Source organism: Silurus meridionalis, chromosome 12, assembly GCF_014805685.1.
Source record: "Silurus meridionalis isolate SWU-2019-XX chromosome 12, ASM1480568v1, whole genome shotgun sequence".
Lineage (NCBI taxonomy): Eukaryota > Metazoa > Chordata > Actinopteri > Siluriformes > Siluridae > Silurus > Silurus meridionalis.
The window spans coordinates 6,998,507-7,019,879 of NC_060895.1; the positions used below are offsets into that span (position 1 = coordinate 6,998,507).

A 21,373-nucleotide genomic window follows, 5' to 3' on the forward strand; every position below is an offset into this window, starting at 1 on the left:
GTAATTTTCCGTTACTGACACCAAGAGGCCCAAACGTGCTGCAGCATGATAATGGCACAAAGTGCGAAGCATTAAGGGTGCCGAGGCTTGCCAAGGCTGGTAAAGAAGAACATGATTGGCCTGCACAGATCTCTAACCTCAACCAGAAGGTTGAACACTTTTAAGATTATGTGGAAAGATTTAGGCCTGATTAGCCTATAACCCTGTTCCAAATCCAGTGGAAAGCCAGAAGAATACAGCAAAAAGGGGACTTACTGTTGAACTGTTGTTGATTTATTGACTGATCTCTGAAAGTTCAGGTGTGGAAATACATTTGACTTTATACTGTAGCATAAAATAAGAACAACATTTTAAAGTGTGACATTTTCTGGATTAAGCTTCAGGAACTGCACATCAGCTGCAGCAGAATCAAGCTACAGAACCCTATTGATGGGATTTTTATATGGAGATTCATTATAAGCATATATCTGAATTTTAGAGCTCTTTCCATTTTTTGTGCATTGTAATGAGAACATCTGGCATGGAAAACTCTTCAGGATAGAGGGATTTGCAGGGTCTTAATAACAAGACATTGTCTTAAAGTATAAAGTTGAAGAGAAACGAAGTGGGGTTGCAAAGGAAAAGGCTGTTTATAGCTGATAAAAAAAAATACATGACAGGAAGTAACTTGTTTACTGGATGTTCCACAGCATCTGATGTAACCACAGATTAATAAACTGTATTATAATTATTTATTTAATAAAAATGATAATAATAAGAGGAATGAAACACTACTGAGCATACCTTATTGGAAAATTATCAACTTCTGCATAATAACAGCACCTCAAGACTGATTTATAAGATGGCATAAGAACCACTGATTTATAAGATAGCAAAAAATAATTTTGACAACTACATTGAAGCAATAGCTAATGCAGTCTGACAGAGCTTTACTAAAGAGAGTGGCTTTTACTTGTTGCATGTACATGACAGCATGGTGACATTCCTTCTTTGCATACCCCAGCTTGTTAGGAAACTGGGGTTAGAGCATGGAGTCAACCATGATACAGCGCCCCCAGAGCAGAGAGGGTTAAAGGCCTTGCTTAAGGGCCCAACAGCAGCAGCTTGACAGTACTGGGGCTTGAACACCTGACTTTCCAGTCAGTAACCTAGAGCCTTAACTACATTAAATCCAATTAAATGTATTTATTCAGTGTTAACCTGGGGGGGGAAATACTAGAAACCACATGGAGAGAGAAAACAAAGCTTCTGAACGCTTGGTCTAAATTTGCATATTCAATTTTTATTTAATATAGTAATATTTAATTAGGTTTAATATTCCCTTACCTCCTTTAACGTGCTGGAGCCTTTAGGAAAAGTCCTGCCACCAGTCATGCTGAAGTATCGCTTCTCCAGTCCTGCCAGCCTCTCCTTCTCCTAGAACATCATGCATGTGTTAGCAAGAAGAACCCCCCCTCTTGTACCAGATCATGAAAAATAGTTCAGGACTTCACCAGACACTATCAAGCATTAATGTTTTTGCAAATAGTGATAGAGACAGATCTTTCTCGTTCTCCTTATTCTATTAATAGTTGATTATTTTGTGAATTCACCATGTTGTAAAGAACATAAAATGTACTTCAGCCTTGAAGCAATAACACAATGCAGAGCAGCATAGTCTTCATAAATCATTAAAATGCAGCCTACGAGGGGGGCTTTCTCTGGCTCCAGCCCTTCCTTCTGTACATTTCATTTATGGGCAAAGTCTACAAAAAGTGACTGTGTAATCAGGACATTAATTAGAACAGTAACCAAAAGGCCAAGGGTGGCATGAGGCTACCACCACCATGCTTTTGGGAATATTCTCAGGGTGATGAGCAATGTTGAGTTTAAAGGTTGGGTTCGAAAAGTTTAAGTCTCATTGACCTTCATAGCATTTGGCAGACATCCTTGTCTAGAGGGACCTACAAAAGTGCTTTTGAAGTCTTTATTAATAAATATATTCCGACCTTGGATCATTAGGTTAAAGACTAAAAACTATTTTGAGAGAAAGGATATTTGGATAAGCAGGTTTTTTAAGAAGAGATCCTAATTTAAGTACTTCTGGTAAGTCATTTGATGTCATTTGAAGACTTCTAGTGTTTGAAGTTCCAGTTTTATATGGTATCCAGGCTACACTTGTCTACTAAACAGATTCTACTATATGAGCTGTGGATCTTCTAAACCTGGAAGGTGTTTTTGAGACAGGGTTGTGTCGCCATATTTTAATAACGGACTTAATTGTGGTCTGTAGGATAATCAAAAACGTTTTTTTTATAACCAAACCTTGAGTAATCATTTTTAAACCATGTTTTAACAGCCCATTTGTCTCTATTTAGCAGTTTCTGGTGGCTTTCTGCTGTATTTACACCGAGATCAAGGGACACTTTAATTCCACACAGGTGAACTCCATTCATCTAATTACGTGACTTCTGATGACAACCGGTTGCACCAGAATGAGGAGTTGCACAGCAACAGGGGTGAATACTTACGCAATCACAACCTTTGCATTTTTTATTTGTAAATAATTTTATAAACTATATTGTTTTTTCCCCCTACTTCAATATTACAACCTATTTTAGTGAATACCTAGGCAAGGCACTGTAATTAGGGCTGTTAATATGCGTCTCTGTGTGTGTGCGTGTGTGTGCGTGTGCAAAAGTAATGGATGATGTATGAATGAAATATGAATGAGAGGCTGTGTGTATTAAAAGTGTGAGCTGCCATTGTTCGGTTTGGGAGGTAATGTCTCCTGCATTAAGCTGCTAAAGGTGATGCATGACCTACTATACAATATACAGTGATTAGGCTGTGGTTTCAAATATACACTATGATACACAAGTACTACCTTACTATCCTCATTCACTCATTGTGTACCTTCTGAAGAAGCTGCAGGGTCACACTCCTGTCCTTAGCCAGCTTTTCACACTCCTGGGCAGCCTGCAGACCCAGCTGATTGGCTTGCTTCTCCAGAGCTGAAACCTTTTCCTTTAAAAACACCAGACCCAATCATTTAGCACACATACACACACAAATCACAGTTTAATGTCCTTTGTCCTGTTCAATGTTAATCGACTTGTTAAACAATCAGAGTTTATAATAGTTTCGCTGATAACCCCAGGATTCTCTATTTTGTCTATTTAACTTATACGAGTGAAGACCCACACAACCACTAAAACCAGCAGTAAATACGGCTGTGCCCTTTTGTATTTAATTCACAGTTTTACTGCCCATTTCGAAACCAATTCCTAAGTGTCACATTTTTGGAGAATCTGATTAAATACTCACTTCTGGGATATAGTTTTTAGTTTGTATAGTTTTTACAGTCTTCTTGTACAGTACTGTAGAATCAAGTATACAGTAGGTTTACTGGTCGGCGCTATATAGGGTTTTGTGTCTTGTCTTGTGTCGTCTGTCTGCACTGTCTGTCTGCACTGTTTGCACTAGGTTGCACTCGATGCACTTTATGTAACTTGTGTTGTAGCGCTATGTTGTTTTGTTTGTTGTTGTTAAGTGTAGCACCAGGGTTCTGGAGAAACGTTGTCTCGTTTTTACAGTGTACTGTGTACCACTGTATATAGTAGAAATGACAATAAAAGCCTCTTGACTTGACTTGACTTGAAATGATTGTCTGATTGTAGTGTGAGGAGGCAAAGGCAAAAGCAGAACTGTTATGATAAAAATCCCAGGTTAAAATGGATCCACACCATATGGACAAACATTTGTGGAAACCTGAGCATCAAAATCAAAACTGCTCCTTTGACATACTGTTGCTATACTCCACAGTCACACTCCAAAATCTAGCAACTACCCTTCCCAGAATTGTGTAGGCTATTATAAGAGAAATGGGATATGTTCAACAAGCAAATTGTTTACAAACGTTTTGCCATGTAACTTATATATGACATACACCAGGATGAGCTAAATAAATGGTCCACACTAACAGAATGTTGATAAGCTAATAAGCTGGAGATGTGCTATTGTTGACTACTGACATAACTGTTATTAACTAGTTCTTATATTTGTTCTCAAGGTTGTACGTTTTAACAGCATTCAAAGTCTGGACACTGTTAATTTGTATAGCAGAAATACTACTAGAATATATTTCAAACAGGAACTAAGCCACTCAAAAATATTTTCACACAATTGAATTTGAACCTGTTTGGATCAATTTCAAAAATCTAACCAGTTCATCTGCTCATTTCAGACAAATCCTACACTCATACAGTATGCTAACAAGAATCTAAACGCTTCCTTTAGGAGCATAGCGGTATTTTGGGAATAGCCTGGCACTGCATTTTTCCGCTTTTACTGCATGTGTGCAAGACTGAGGAATATGTCCTTATTATTTTCTGATGCTCATTTCTAAGTTTTTTTGACTAACCCGTAACGCTGTTGCCAAGAAAAATAAAAAAGCACGAGTTTTGGAAACCTGTCTGTGCTTATATGATTTCTGTTGTAACTGGAGTTAGCGAGCTCTCCCTTAACCCTGTCTTCCTCCTTCCTTTCACAACTATTTCTTTTGGGAGTTTATCTTTTGGCATCGTCGTGCGTTTAAAAAAAACGTTTTTTCTCCCGAAGCCGTGCAGCTCAGAACACAGGTGAGGTGCGTTTTTCATTGGTCTAATGTTATGGGGCTCAGTTTTTTGGCTTGAAGTTTGTGAAACCGGGAAAAACTAATAAATAAGCCACTTCATTGTTTAAGCCGCGGGGTTCAAAACGTGGGAAAAAAGTAGCGGCTTATAGTCCGAAAAATACGGCAATTAAAAATTCCATTCATGTTCATATGATACAAAATGCTCTCGGGAGTAAAAAATGCTAAAAATGCTATTAAAATGTATTTTTAAAAAATATTTTCATTAAATTTGGTTTTTATGTGACTAACGTGTTAAATATACAAAATTGATTTGTGCTGTGATAACAAAAATTTGTGGTTTTTGATTGCCTGTATGAGAGCTGATGGAAATTTTGGCACATAGTGAAATTTTCTCACCTGGAAATTTCTTGAACTTGCATGAAATGCATTGAGTTGACTTTTTCTTAGAATGAATGCAAACATCAAAATCTGGCTGATGCCAGAGCAAAAGCACCACGGGGAAATCTAAACAGCCGTATCTAATTGCACAACGAACCCATTAGACTTGCGTCCGTTTCTCTGGCATGTAAAGATCTGACAACTTTCCTGAAACGTGTGAGAAAATCACGGCAAGCTAACACGGATTTTGACCTTGCGCGCTTTCTTATCAACATTTCTATGTTGTTTCAATTACATTCATTTTGGATTTCCTACAGTGGAAACGTCATATGTCATAGGCTGAAAACAAGCTAAACAGATTATGCTTTATATTTGTTCAGCATTGCCACAGGTTCCAAATTCAGTTTGACAACTGTAATTTTTAACACGGCTATAGCTCAGTGTTGTGGAGCTCGCATTTATACTTCATATTATAAATAGAGATATCTTGAATAAAGGAAAAACATTATATAACATTTCTCATAGTGAAATTAGCATGTATCAACATTCTAGGTTTTCAAAATTCAAAAGGTCAAAGGTTCAAGTCCCATTATCACCACTCTTGGGCCCCCTGTGCAAGGCCCTTAATCCTCTGTGCTTCTGGGGCTTGATACATGTGACAAGTAAAATATTTTTTTAAATCATCTACACAAGGTAAAATGTCTAGGAATCTAAAGAAATAAGAAAAGTCAATCTAATACACAAAAATATTAGCAACATTTAACTATATTCAATAGATGTTCATTTGCTAATATCTTTTTTTCCCCCCAGTGTATGAGCATGACACTGAATGAAAAGCAGGATCGATATAGTGCATACCTTTCGCTTAGCCACACTGCTCTGATACTGTGCTTTCTCCTGAAGGAGCTGCTGGGAAATAGTCTCACGCTCCTCCTCCAGACTGCTCTCCTTCTCCAGCTGCTGGAATTCTAGATCCTCAAATTGCTTTGTTTCAGCCTCCAGGGTTTCTGCTTCCTATATTGCGCAAACACACACATCAACCTCAGCGTCAGAGAGCAGGATCAAGCAGGTAGCACCAGTCATGCTCCTCGGCGGGAAAACACAGGAGCAACGGTACGGTAATGCACTGCAGCGTAAGAGCGCAGCTGCTGCATACAAAGCGAGACACACTGCTGGGCTTTGGCTTCACAATCATAAAATTCTTTGAATATTATGTGAAAATTCGACCATCTGCTGGAGCAAAGTGGGCGATGTGGTTCATAGATGCTATGAATGGAAGGTGTGTGATTGAGTTCCCTCAGAGGGTCCTAGTAAAAACTAAATGATCTTTCTGGGTACACGAACTTCAGATTTCAAAGAAGATCCATGCCAATATTCCACTACAATGTGTCGAAAATATGGTTTTTGCTGATATTCTGAAACAGAGGATCACTGGCTCCCCTTCACTTTACTATAATCAAACTCTTTTTGACAGGGGCAAGCCTGAGGGCTGAGAGCTTGTCTCAGTGTTTATTTCTCCAAGCAGCCTGCAGGGCTGTTCTTTTAGTAAAAGAGTCAAGCATCTCCAAAATAGCCTGGTCCACAATGAACTACCAACAGAAGGTAATACTCCAAAATATGAGTGTAGTGACTACCTACAGTAGGAATGTGCATCTCCATAGGCCAATCCGATTCACATCTCAATGCACAGCCAACGATACCACACATTAAGATAGAGTATCTCACAAAAGTGAGTACACCCCTCACATTTCAGCAACCATTTTAGCATATCAAGGGACAATACTATAGAAATTAAACTTGGGTATATTTTAGAATAGTCAATGTGCAGCTTGTACAGCAGTACAGATTTACTTTCCTCTGAAAATAACTCATCATACAGCCATTATTGTCAAAATAGATGGCAACAAAAGACAGCCAAATAAAACAGCCTTTGCAATGGCACTCCTGTTTCCACTGATCATCTTTGAGATGAGAGTTTCTACAACTTGATTAGGGTCCACCTGTGGTAGGGTCACTTGATTGGACATGATTTGGAAAGGCACACGCCTGTCTATATAAGGTCCCACAGTTAACAGTGCATGTCAGAGCACAAACCAAGCCATGAAGTCCAAGGAATTATCTGTAGACCGCCGAGACAGGATTGTATAGAGACACAGATCTGAGGAAAGGTACAAAAGATTTCTGCAGCATTGAAGGTCCCAATGAGGTGGCCTCCATCATCCATAAATGGACTCTTTTTATGGCGAAGCCGTCCAGCCAAACTAAGCGATCAGGGGTGAAGTGACTTAGTCAGGGTGGTGACCCAATGGTCACTCTGACACAGCTCCAGCATTTCTCTGTAGAGAGTGGAGAGCCTTCCAGTAAAAACAACCATCTCTGCAGCAGAAGATACTGCTCAGTAAAAGGCAAAGATTGAACTCTTTGGCCTGAATACCAAGCGTCATGTCTGGAGAATACCAGGCACCGCTCATCACCTAGCCAATACCATCCTTACAATAAAGCATGGTGGTGGCAGCATAATGCTCTGAAGATGTTTTTCAGCAGCAGAAACTGGGAGACTAGTCAGGATCGAGGTAGAGATGAATGCAGCAATGTACAGAGACATCCTTTATAAAAAATAAAAAAAAGAGCGCTCTGGACCTCAGACTGGGGCGCCGAACCCAATAGAACATCTCTGGGGAGATCTGAAAATGGTTGTGCACTGACACTCTACATTCAACCTGATGGATCTTGAGAGGTACTGCAAAGATGAGTGGGAGAAACCGCCCGTAAATAGATGTGCCAAGCTTGTAGAATCTCAAGAATACTCAAAAAGACTTGAGGCTGTAATGGTTGCCGGAGGTGCTTCAACAAAGTATTGAGCAAAGGCTGTGAATACTTATGTACATTAGATTTTTTATTTTTTATATATATTTGCAAAGATTTCAAAACACACATCTTTCATGCTGTCATTATGGGGTATTGTTTATAGAATTTTGAGGAAAATAACGGATTTACACCATTCTGGAATAATGCTGTAACATAACAAAATATGGAAAAAGAAGTGAAGCGCTGTGAATACTTTCTGGATGCACTGTAGAAGTATAGCGCATCTACTAATAATTATATACAAATCGTTTTTTACTGATTAAAAGCGATGCATCGCTATATAAATGCCAATTTGTATCCTATGCACACTTTATTAAATCAATGCATCACATCATTGGCTGTGAATCGGTGAACGGTTCCATCCCTAACCTACAGTGAAGACAAAATGATCACATCTTTTGATCCCAGTACTGAAAAAAAAGCATGTGAAAGCCAGAAAATGATGTAGACCATCAGAATTAAGCACTACATTAATACATTAGTAGAATGTTAGAGGTTAAAAAGTGGCACAGGACAAAATAAATGGATGCACACAGGAGACCCCTGACCAGAGAAACAGTGAAACCACACACACATGCACAGCTTTAAAGAACAGAGCAGACTTTCTTACCCAGAACTCTCCACAAAATGAGGTAAATATATATAATAAAAAAAGGCTACCAGCAGAAAGTAAAGGAATAGTTTTACAAATAAATGAAATACAATTCAAGTCAATAATGTGTGTTTTGTAAAACTATGCCTTGCTTTCTTTATTCAGAACCAGAAAACAAGTTTAATATCAGTTTTGCATAAACACCATGCATATCTACGTTCTGCTGGACCGAAGTGAGTGATGTGGTTTGTGTATGTGTGTGCTATGATTGGAAAATGGTGTGTTGGAGTTCGCGCAGAGTTTTTTGATGGTCCTGATGTGAGACCAGCAAGACAAGACTGACCCTTTTGACTTGCTCCTGTAACTGCTCCCTTAGTGACTCGGGGCAGTTATGCAGCTGGCTCTTCAGCTCATTGTAGCCGTCCTGAAGCCTCTCCAGGGCTTCCCGCTGGCTGTCGACGTTCGCCCTGTCCTAGAAAGAGAACACACACCATCCATGGGAAGAGAATAAAAGAAAGAGAGGGGGGAGCAAAAGAGGGAGAGAGAGAGGGAGAGAAAACACACTGCTCAAATCCACGCCATGCACAGGCATTTGAGTTTAGAGGACACAAAAGACCGGGTTTGGCCGAAGAACACAGAGATTTATTATGGCACCCTATGCTTACTTAGTTATTCCAAATGTGTAGTACATGTGCTGTGGAATACATCGATCAGGCATAACATTATGACCACCTGCCGAATATTGTGGTGGTGTTCTTTTTGCTGCCAAAACAGTGATGACCAATGGAGCATAATGGAGAACAACAGCATTGAGCAATTTGAGCTACAGGAGCTCGTCTGTTGGATCGGACCGCATGGCCCAGCCTTCGCTTCCCACATGCATCAATGAGCCTTGACTGCTCATGACCCTGGTTCACCACTGTTCCTTCCTTGGACAATTTTTGATAGATACTGACCACTGCAGACCAGGAAACACAAGCGCTGCAGTTTTAGAGACCCAGACGTCTAGACATCACAATTTAGCTCTTATCAAACTCAAATCCTTACACTCACCCATTTGTCTTGCTTCTAACACATCAACTTTGAGGACAAAATGTACACTTGCTGCCTAATATATCCAACACACTAACAGGTGCCATGATAAGAAGATAATCAGTGTTACTTACTTCACCTGTCATAATGTTATGCCTGTTTGGTGTATACTTCCTATTTATCCCTTTCAATTGGGCAGAACAGCTTCTGTTCTCTAGCATGAATATGGTGGAACAGTGCGTTTCTTGCTAAACCATCTGCCTTTCTCATGGTTAGCGTTTCCTTTTTTTCATATCAGAAAGAAAGATATTTAAAAGCAGTAACTGAAGTTAGTTTGAAATCATTCCATGTCACAATGAACGAAACAATCACCCACGTGTTTCAAGACTTCCGAAGCTTTTCAGGCCGTATTATAGCATATTTAGTCTTAGTCTGATTTCACGTTTGAGATCATTTAATAAAAACCCAAAAAATAAGTCATATTCTAGGCTTATAGTCCAATAAATCTAGTAAGGTACAGCTCATTATTTAGCTCCTGAAGAACAGTTATTTGACACTCAATTATAAGTGACTGCCAAATAGCAACATTTTACAAGTGTCCTAGTTTAATTATTTCCTTTTTACATGTACAAGGATCAGGCATCAAAGAAGCACAAGATGCATGCAAAAACTATAGGAACATTTTTAAATAATAAGTCTGACTTAAATCCCATAAATTCTCCTCTCCAAATCCATAAATCCAAGAACAAAACTGCTGGTGAGTCACCTATTATTATTCAGCAATTTCACAATAAAATAATAAGAAACACCATATGGACAAAGGCTTACCCATTCCACATTTAGTCCCATTTGCTATTATAATAAACTTTCTTTCGGCTTCCCCCATTAGGGGTCGCCACAGCGGATCCTCCGTATGTTTGATTTAGCACATGTTTTTACGCTGGATGCCCTTCCTAACGCAACCCTCCCCAATTATCCGGGCTTGGGACCGGCACTTAGAGTGGCTGGGGTCGGTTCCCTGATCGGGGATCGAACCGGGGCCACAGCGGTGAGAGCGCCGCATCCTAACCACTAGACCACCAGGGGACCTCCCATTTGCTATTATAATAACCTCCATTATTCTGGGAAGATGTTACACTAGATTTTGGAGTGCGGCTGTAGTTCATTCAACCACATGTATGTTGTTTAAATTTAGGTACTTATGTAGGTGAGGTGAGGAGGCCTGGGGTGCAGTCAGTAGTTAAATTCATCCTAAAGGTGTTCAATACCTTCCACTCAAACCCATGTTAAGCATGTCTTTGTGCTTGCTTTGTGCACGGGGGCAATGCCATGCTGGAACAGGATGGGGTGAAGAGAAATATGTAATGCTAGCACACCCAGGGAAAACCTATGCAATTGTGTGGCTCCAACATTAAATGTGATAACAGCTTAGAAGAAAAAATACATATGGCTGGAAGTCAGGTGTCCCAGTACTTTTGTCCATATAGTGTGCTATTATTTTTATTGATTTAAAGAAATGGGTAAAGACATTTATTTAAGTGTTTCCATTTAAATAAAATTGCATTTTTATGTATGTATTTCTATTTTGAACCCCCTAAATCCTTCCAGTTCTTTACCTAACAAATAAAGATGATGAAAGCTAAACTATACATCCTTCATGTGAATTCAGCAAAAAATAAAAACCAGCGGAATAATGCTCACTTACAGATGCTCACACCTGCGTAATGTCATTGTGACTGACAGGGCAAATGAAACACTCATAGCACGTCTCTCTTCTTTTTTTTTTAACCCTTGCCAGCCTATTTTTTCTTTTTCATTTTCTGACTCTATACTCTATTGTTCATTTGAAAGTATCATGTTTTGTTCAAACAGCGAAGATGAAAGGCACCAACTTTTTGCATGAGATGTGCAAAATAATTGAGAATGTGATCTTTTGGAAAGCTGTCACTCAGCAGTTTAGAGCATTCACAATTCCCATCACCTCTCCAACAGCTTCACCACATAGTCAAACCATACACACATATACCCTCTACACACACATAAAACAAAGAAATTCCCAAATACAAAGTTTTCCTGTAAAAGCTCCCAAGCTGCTTCTCAATTCTGCGTAAAATCCCAGAATAAGAGTCACAGAGGCACAAAGATACATAGAAACAGAGCGGACGGATGCACCAAGAAGATTAGAGGTTAATGGAGTTCGGTTAGTGAAGCCAAGTAGATGACCTGAAGAAAAAAACAAATCGATATAGATGCATTTTTTAAAATAAAATGTCCTTTAATTTAAGCAAAGGCTTTAAAAATGATTTAATCAAATGTGAAAATAATTCCTTGTGAATAAACGGCATTTCTTCATTTTTTTTTTTACTCTTCGATGACCAGGAGTGGCACATCTGGAGACTAAAATGCTTTTAAGGTTGAAAAAAAAAAAAAGTGAGAGAGAAGTGTCTGGAGAGACATTTCCACATCTCGCTCTCTGTCTCTCACACACAAACACACACAAAGATATACATAGACATGCACCCACACATGCACATCCACACCTGCATAGACACCTGCATTCACAGTGTTCCAGAGAAAGTGTGGTCACATGACCCCAAACTATTAACCGAACAAAAGGCAACTATATACTAGAATTTCTTTCTGCACCATTTTGTCCTTCAAAAAAGATTACATGTTGGTGCAGTGTGCATTTTGTGTGTGTGTGTGTGTGTGTGTGTTTAGGTAAGAAAAAGTTCTACCTTGTCCTTTTCCCTCTGGATGGCGCTCTCCAGTTCGCTGACTTTGTGCTGCAGCTGTGTGATGATGTCAGTCTCGGTCTCGATCTGGCTCAACTCCGCCTGCCTCTCACCCTGTAGCAACGCCCTTTCCATCTCCGCCTAGACACACACACACATGCACAAACACACACACACCTCAGCTGTGGTTTAAATTCCTCTCCATCTCTTATCTCGAGGTAAGGATTTCCTATGTGTATATAAACCTCATTTATCAGACAATTCATGTGTGTTTGTGTGTGTTTGTGAGTGTTGTCAAGGGTGCTGTCAAGGATATTCGCATGCATGGTTTTGAGTGTTTTTGAAACCTCGGCGTCACCCCCCCACCTCCTGCTTGTTCTCCTGGAGCTGCTGTTCCAGCTCCATGAGCCGAGCCTTCAGCTCGTCGACCCTCGCCAGCACTCGCACACGTTCCTCCTCCAGATAACTTAGTTCCAGTCTCATCCCGTTTCCTGACATCCCCTCCATCTACACACACACACACACACACAGGTCAACAGAACACTTTTAATATATGCTATTTATATAGAATTTCTAGCCACGTGTGGTTCTTTGCCAAAGTTGGAGGCACACAATTGTACGGGAGGTTTTCGGTAATGTAATGTCATTTTATTCAAACAAAGGCTTAGAAAATAATTTCATAAAATGTCAAAATAATTCCTTGTGAATAAACAAGCTTTCCTTCAGTTATTTTAACTCTTGGATGACCAGGAGTGGCACATCTGGAGACTAATGTGCTACGAAAGTTACAAAAAAGAGAGAGCGAGAGAAGACGCTCTCCGTCTCTAACAAACACACACATATATAGACATGCACCCACACATGCACATCCATACCTACAGACACAGTGTTCCAGAGAAACAGTGTGTTCAAATGACCCCAAACTATTAACTAATTAAATGGCAACTATGTACTAGAATTCATTCTCCAGTATTTTGTCTTTAAAAATTAAAAATTATGTTTGTGTTATCACAAAGTTAGAGGCACACAATTGTATAGGGTGCTAGCATTAAATTTCCATTCACTTGAACTACGAAACCTAAATCTGTTCCAACATGACAATGCCCCTGTGCACAAAGACAGCCCCATGAGGATATGCTTTACATGGGTCGGAGTAAAAGATCTCACGTGGCCTTCTATAGAGCTCTTTGGGATGTTGAGGGTTACTAACACTCTTGTGGTTGAATTTTTTCTAATAAGTTCAAATTTTTTTATGCATTATATTATAAATTTATTTTTTGAGTCAAACGCTTACATTTAATCAGTCAATTTTAGTAATACGACATTTTGGCTGTTGCAGAGAAAACAGAATCTGCACCTGAAGTGGCATTCAGATGTTTTTACACATCGTTTGATGAAGCTCATGTATTATTTTTATATTAAAAACATAAAACGTTGAATACTGATATTTGTCATAAAAAAAAAACTGTTGTATAAAATCAAAATCACATTTGTAATCGTGCTGATTTTTGGAAGAACATTCGTGTGATATTGATTAACTATAAGAAATGATCTAAATGTACACATTTTCTGCCCACATATCTTAAATTTTATGTTCGCTCTAAATGCATTTTAATCGAGTAAATCATGCAGTGCACTCTAAATGCCCACACTCGCAAGTCTAACCTACTGGTCTTCGTCGCGTAATTTATGCGTGCACTCTGTAGGTGTGTTTTGTTTGGGTTTCGCGATATACTGGAAAATGTCAAATCGCACATCGTTAAAACCAGTGGTGGGCGGGCAGGGCCAGCAAAGCCTTCTCTGCTCGCCTAAACACTATCAGAAGCACTGACCTACATTTACAACCTAAATAATATTTGTTAAGTGCACAGTTGCGGTTGTAGTGTAGAGGTTTGGAGTCTTAACTGTTAATGGTATTTACCCTCCATATGTGAAATGCCTCTCTCTCTCTCTCTAATGCCATGTGTTGTTATATTGCGTTTTTGTATAGTATTTATGGTTTCTATAATAGTGACGTGATAGTGGTGGTATTAAGAGGTGTATTAATTCGGGTACGTCACCACTAAAGACCCAGGTACCAATTGCACGGCCCACAGCTGGTTAAAACAACAATTACGATGTTATCAAACACGATACATAGCGGACACCCGTATTCATTTCACACTGTCATCGTTAATTATTTTTCTTCGGATAGCGTACATTTGTACTTAATCTACCCCCAAAACCCTGCATTCTGACCTCCACATCTGCCTCTTTCAAACCAACCACCTTTATGTCTTCCCTCAACATATCCATATGCCTCCTCCTTAGCCCTTCCGTTTTTTATCCCATTTCTCCTCCATCTCACGCTCTCCTCTCTCCGCGTCTCCATAAACGTCCTCCTCACGCAGTCCCTCTAAACTCATTTCTGATCCTGTCCATCCTCGTCCTCACTTCCAATGAAAATCGCAGCATCTTTACCTCTGCCATCTTCAGCTCTGCCTCCTGTCTTTTTGCCGGTGCCACCACAGTTTAATGAACTACAGCTTTTACTCTTGCAAATCACAAAGCTCTCCTTTTACACTTCTCCACCCTGCCTGCACTCTTCTCTCTAGAAAGCAAAACCTTTTTTTTTTTTTTTTTTTTAATCTATTTGACATCACATTACTGAAAGGAATAAAAAAAAATCTTCTCCATCATCTTTCTGTGCAAATATCAGATGAGCACCAAATCCTGCATATCCTTCATCATCAAGACTCGTAATCTGCTAATTAAAAATGTATGTGAATAAAAAAATGTAAATAAATTTTAAATAAGAATTATTTTTTGTGCACGAGAAGAAGCTCTGACCTGTGTGCTTTCTCCATTTTGAAGGTTGTGTGGAGTCCTCATGTCCTGGTGTGTGCTCTCTGTGCTGCTACACTCCTCCCTCAGGTTCTCCTCATCACTCTCCCGCTGCCTCTGTGTCCTGCTGAGTTGCGAGACACCCATCATGTCTGGGACATCATTCTTATTGTACTCGGCACAGAGGTTCAGGATGGTTTCCAGCCGCTGCCGCTCCTAAAAGAGAAGAGAAGGAGTTACGCAACACTCGCTGTGGAGGTGAAAGCACTTTCGAACGGAAACAACTCGAGATGACATTTTCTTTATCCTCTTTGTTTAAAAACTTGCCTATATTGAAGACTGTACTGAGTTCTTTGCATATAAATCTATAACTGCTTCAACAGTAAAGCTCCTGTAATGATAAGTGATCTGGGAAGGCCATTTGATTTATCGCACTTTGACACATCAAAACATTCAGAGAGCTATTTGTGCCGTGGGGATATGGGTGGAGTCAACCAGGAAAAACTTTTTATTGCATTGTAGTGACTTCTGACATCTCCTTAATAAATCACAGAGATCTGAAAAAATGGATGGTATGACTGCAGCCCTGCATTCCTGGAAAATAGAAGGAACACTTGACAGTTGATCAAGATGAACTGATTAAATTCTGATTCTGTCTGAAAGCAGCTTTACACAGTTAAAGCGGTAATAAGGTTATATAAAATTATTATTATAATTATTAATATAAATTATATATTTAAATGATGTTTCACTATATATACATATACACATATATACGTGTAATATATATATATATATATATATATATATATATATATATATATATATATATATATATATACACACACACACACATATACATACACACACACACACACACACACACACACACACACACACACATAAATATGTATGTAAGTTTCTATGTATAAACTTATATTATTTAATGCTCCTATAAGACCTGGACCTTCAGCATGTAAGTCCTGAAGTCATCAACAGAGACTCGGACAGATAAAAGAACAGCAAGACTGAGCAGTGTTTTGAGCAGCATGTTTCCACTGCTCGCACACATCTTATGTGCTAATGAAGCGGCATGGCTCCAATCTCCTGCCGCTCTGGCTTGGAACAGCTGTCCCTCTGTGTCTCTAGGGCCCACTGTAAAGGGCAGCAACGCTGACATTTTAACACTGCAATATATTACACTTAATTCTAGACTGAACTGCATGTGGGTAAACTGTGAGGAATTCTTAACATGGTTGTCCTAATGCTTGTAACGATTCATTTCGTAAATGCCATATATTTATTTTCATAATAGCTAAAAAAAAAAAAAATTGCTAATATGGTATATTAATTTAAATTAAGCGGATGAATAATCAGATTCAATTTACACAGCGTTTCAGATATTGGACTCAATCAAATCAACTCTGCTGATTATACAAAAGAAATGCCATTTTTTGATAAAACCGGGCGCATTTCTACTAATCACAAAGTACCTGCAGCTGAGGCAGAAAAGGTAAAATCATGATAAAAAGAAGAGAAATATTTGGTGTTGGAAGTGCTTGAGCCCCATTCATTCTTTCTATAATATTTTAAAGCAGACACAAAGCCTGGTTGAGATCATGCTGCACTGTGATCTTGTGGGATGAAGCTTCTCTAAACCCTCCTTTAGTCTAACCTGTAATCTGCAGCCCACAAGCCCTAAAGCTACAGAGCTCTCAGCTCGCACCCCCGAACCTCCCCCTCCCCCCGCAACCCTTCAAAAGGAGCAGTTTTTCCCAAGAAGGGTTAACACATACACAAAGCATTCTTTTTTAAAATTGTGCAATTATTTGCTAAATAAGATCAGCTTAACGTCTCACTTTCTGTTGAACGTGTTGAGGAATAAGTGCCTTGATGTCTGCATCAAAGTGACACATCTTCCCTCGAATCTGACACAGCTGTCTTCCTGAGAAAATGACATGTCGACATGCCAAATGGCCGTATCCCTGTAATCCCTCTGTTTCGAAGCCGTTGGAATGCGTCGCTTCGTCGCAGACTAAATGAAAGGGGGATATAAAATCAACTAGCAGGTTTCTCGACTAAACACATCTGCCCCTGCATAAGCAGGACGACAGTCGGCGGCTTCTGGCCAAGCAGAAAAACATCTAGTAATTAAACAAAATCTATTCTGAAGACAAGATTCATCATGCATTCGAACACTGCCTAAGCGTGCAGTCTGGTGGTAAGAAACGCAGCTTCCCAACTAAAAGTAAGCAAGTTTCATAAGTTTATTCCCAATGAATGCAAGTTCCTTCAGGCTGTAAGAGCTGGAGGAATCTTAGGTTGTAAATTTCATCTCCATCTTGGCCTGCTGAGACTTTAATGCAGTGGCTTCCGCTCAGGGAGATAAATGTTTTAGGAGCGACCTGTGCGCTGTTAAAGGACTCAACCTTTGTATATTTTCACCCCACATTCTCTCATAAAGACAAGTTAATTACCCAGAAGAACTGCAAGAATTTAAATGAAGGCATGCGCATGATTTAGGAACAACTAAACAAAACTAATCTACAGACTACTATGTCGAATGTTTTTTTTTTTTTTTTTAAAGATGATGTGTGGCAAAGAGACACAAAACCCCACAAAATCCCCCAAAAAAAGCACACTTACCCTCATTGTGCTTTCTTTAAAGTAGTACTCCAACTAGGAAGAGATCCTCCCATGGAGAGTCTTTTAGATCCTACTTGCTTTTTACCAAACTTACACAGATAAACACTCTGACCTCACCCCCACCATTCACCAACACAGCCCACCATTCACCTTTCACCACCTCCTCCTCCTCCTCCTCCTCCCCCCCACACAGCAAACACTCCAAAGCTCAGTGCACTATAAAAGACCTCAATCAGAACAATGAAGATTTCTACCCCTGATTAACTTTATAAATTGCAAATAGTCTACTTACTTCAGTACATCGTTTACTAAACACATCGGTCACATTTCATTTCATTTGAAACAATGTAGACTGTCACACCGAGCAAGCCAGAGGTGAGGGTGGTGAGAAAAATTTTCCTGAGGAACCGTGAGAGGAACCAGGGAATCATATCCAAGAGCTGAAATCATCAACTGTTTACTGATAGAAACTCAAGAGCAAAACTGCTCATTTTTGGGCTGAAATGATTCCTAGAATAACTCGAGTAATTCAAATACAAAAAGTAGGCAAATTATTTGCAGGTGCTAAACTTGGTCGGTCTGAACAGGAAAAACAAGGAAGACACTGCAGAATGAAAAATGGAGGAACGGGGGGGAAAACAGCGAGGGGGGAGAAGATTCAAGCCAAAGAAAACTTCCAATTTCCAAAGTTTGGGATCATTTCAATCTAATCCGTAAAGAAAACACAGTACAGTGCGATTACCTTTTATAGAGTTTTTTTTTTTTTTATAATTTTTTATTTATTTATATATTTGTATTTTGATGTAATATGGCAATGAAATGCACTGAATGGGTTTAGTTTTCACGGGTATTCTTGTATGCAATCTCAGCAATTAGAATGAACATTTTTCTAAACCAGGAAACGAATGATTTTTTACTCATTACTCATTTTAAGAACCCCGTCTTATTTTCTCTTGTATATTTAGTATTGCTATTGAATAAAGAAAAAGTACTTCTTATCCGATTACGCATTGGAATAATCGGTAAAATACTCGATTACTGAAATAATCTGTAGCCGCAGCCCTAATTATTTTGAACTGCAGTCCATTTTCACGGTTTTTAAAATACAGACTAATCTTAAGTGTTTTATGGAGGCTATTCACATGGATCTATTGATGATGGCATCAGGATGGATCAGGTAAGTCACTGGAACAAGAACACTGGTATCTCTGAAGCATTCCATGGAGTTCCAATCATAGGCATTCCAATACTGAGGAAGTTGTTTTTTGCTTCTCAAGTTTGATCGTCTTCGATCTGCAAATTCGTGTCGCCTATAGCCAACAGAAGCACAACAAGCCATCTCCAAAGCTTTTTTCATATTCCTACCTCCTAAGACCAATAGAAGCACAACAAGTTTGCTCCAAACCTTTTAAACCATTAAAGCATTAAGTACAGCACTAATAATGGTGAGTGCCAAAGAAAACACCAAGTACCCCAATACTAGACCTAAAGAACAGAAGTCCTGTGCTGTCTGGGTAGGAGGAATTGCGTTCTTCACGCCTCTTTCAATCAAAGTGACAGTAACGAATTGTGGGCATCTGTGAGCAATGTGGAGGAGGGTGTTGCTTTTTTTTCCTTTCAGTTTGTCCCCCCATGTGTATTGCGCAGTCTGGCGTGACGGATGTATCACGAGCAGCGGGTTCCAAAAGATACAGATTCATATAAGGACGCATGTCTCTGTCCTTGCGCTCACAAAGTGAAAAATGCTTTGTGACATATTGGTTGTGTTGTGGGTCCCTCCCACAAATGCCTATCGCCCACAACTCAAATATCTTCCTCATACAGTAAGCTGCTCGTTCAGAAAAGAGAATGATTCAAGCTCTTTAAGCCACTGCATTTCATTAGAAATATCTATGGTGCATAAATACACTGCTGCCGCATGGGACTCGTTTATTCAACTGCTTAGTTTTTGCACTCAGGCCTTCAATCATGAAACTTTTGCTGATAGCGCGGCAAAAACCTTCGCCGACATACGCACCAGACCGTTTTATTTAATTATCCAGGAATCAATTGCTTGTTTTTAAGTACTTCCCTACAAAACGTCTCACGATTACAGTTAGCGCAGCTCGAACGGCTGTTTTCGCAAGAGGAATTTCAATCGCCGTCTTTTATAGCAATTTAAAGAAGAACCGAGTGAGGACGGCTGATTAATACTGCAGCATCTAAGAGAACGCCTCGGGCAAAATAAACCAGTAAACGAGCGCAAGCTCTTCGGCCGTCTTCGAAAATTACAGTTACATTGCACACGGGATTGAGAGAAAAAAAAAACTTCTGCAAGTCGCAACAATCTGAAAGAAAGATATCGTAGTTGTCTGGAGTGAGACACGGATTTCTTCCGAGATGCTCCAGCTGTCATTTCCACTTAGGACAAGTGGAAGTCTACGAGTCTACGGACGAAACAGATCGGAGGGTAGAGAGCTGTGCCACCTGACTCTGACGCCTACATTCCAATGCCTCTGTTTGCCCGAGATCATGCTCACAACACAGACAAATACCCTCCCACACTGACTCCTGTCTTCTTTGCCGCCGTCTTTGGAATTTCTCTCAGCATGGGTCTCGCTTTAGGTCCAATTAGCGAGTTAAAACTCAGTGGTGTGCAGGTTTGCACTTTAAACTCAAGCTATATTCTATGAAGTGCATTTGCATTAGTGTTCAAAATTTAAATCAGGCAAAGGCATGTTTCTGCTAGTTATATATATATATAAAAAAAAAAGAAATTTCATTCAACTGAGTAAAGGACCCACAATGAATAATTAAATTTCTTTAGTCCTTCCAAAAAACTGCTGCTGTGTTTGGACTTCCAAATCAGCCGTTGACGTCTACTTCGTTCTGGCTGCCGTACACTAATCCACTGAGACGGCCAACTCGAGCCAGGTTATTCATCCGGTTCCAGATTTGACTCCATAAATTCACTCCATTAGTCTTGGCTCAACATGCTGATATGACATACAGTTATGAACGGCCCAAATAAGGCAGTGAAAATGAAACAGCCGTTAACTTACTACAAAGGTTGGTGGAGTTTCAGTCCAGCTGAGTCATCTATAAACATTTTATTTAACCCTCATTTGGGTCATTTCAAAACGTCTAAATGACTCGATATGCCATGCCTCAGATTTTGATGAAGCGTTTGAATGAGCCATGAGATTTCTCCCGATCGATTCTTCCATTCCATACGGACCATCTTCAAGATTATAGAACAAAACCTGTTGCCATGACGTTATTTGGCTTTTTACATTAATAATACATGATTCGCTCTTTCAGCACTGATAAAACTTGCTTTTGGTTTAAAAAACTGAATTTGTCTCTCGTAAACAGCCAGGATGCAGCGAACAGACTAAAAGTGATGCAACAAAAAAACATTCCTGCCCGAAACTGAAATTCAAGTCTCGCAGGGCTGAAAACACAAATTTTCCAAAGATCTCTATTGATCTGCTGCGGCTCCAACTGTTTAAACCCGTCTGCATTGACCGGAGAGTTTTTTATTCATAGTGCTACTACTACTACTTCCATTATATCATTCACTGACCGAAAGCAAAACCACAACAAGGTAATGCATGTGTGTGCAGACATTCTGATTAGCTCTATAGACTAAGAGCAGCTTTATTGCTGACATAAATGTGTGAAGCTTCTGAACCTTGACACAGT

At 39.5% G+C, this 21,373-nt stretch overlaps 1 protein-coding gene across 3 annotated transcripts in view; it reads right to left on the reverse strand.

Annotated features, from left to right (window-relative positions):
• The window catches only part of phldb1b (pleckstrin homology-like domain, family B, member 1b), a 79,632-nt gene that overhangs the window by 23,695 nt on the left and 34,564 nt on the right, over positions 1–21,373 (reverse strand). For all 3 annotated transcript variants that reach the window (XM_046862838.1, XM_046862840.1, XM_046862839.1), the window contains 7 exons: positions 15,050–15,259; positions 12,587–12,727; positions 12,224–12,361; positions 8,797–8,925; positions 5,852–6,007; positions 2,896–3,006; positions 1,327–1,416 (listed from right to left, as the gene is read on the reverse strand). In XM_046862838.1, coding sequence (XP_046718794.1) covers positions 1,327–1,416; positions 2,896–3,006; positions 5,852–6,007; positions 8,797–8,925; positions 12,224–12,361; positions 12,587–12,727; positions 15,050–15,259 — 975 coding nt within the window. The remainder of the gene's footprint in view (positions 1–1,326; positions 1,417–2,895; positions 3,007–5,851; positions 6,008–8,796; positions 8,926–12,223; positions 12,362–12,586; positions 12,728–15,049; positions 15,260–21,373) is intronic.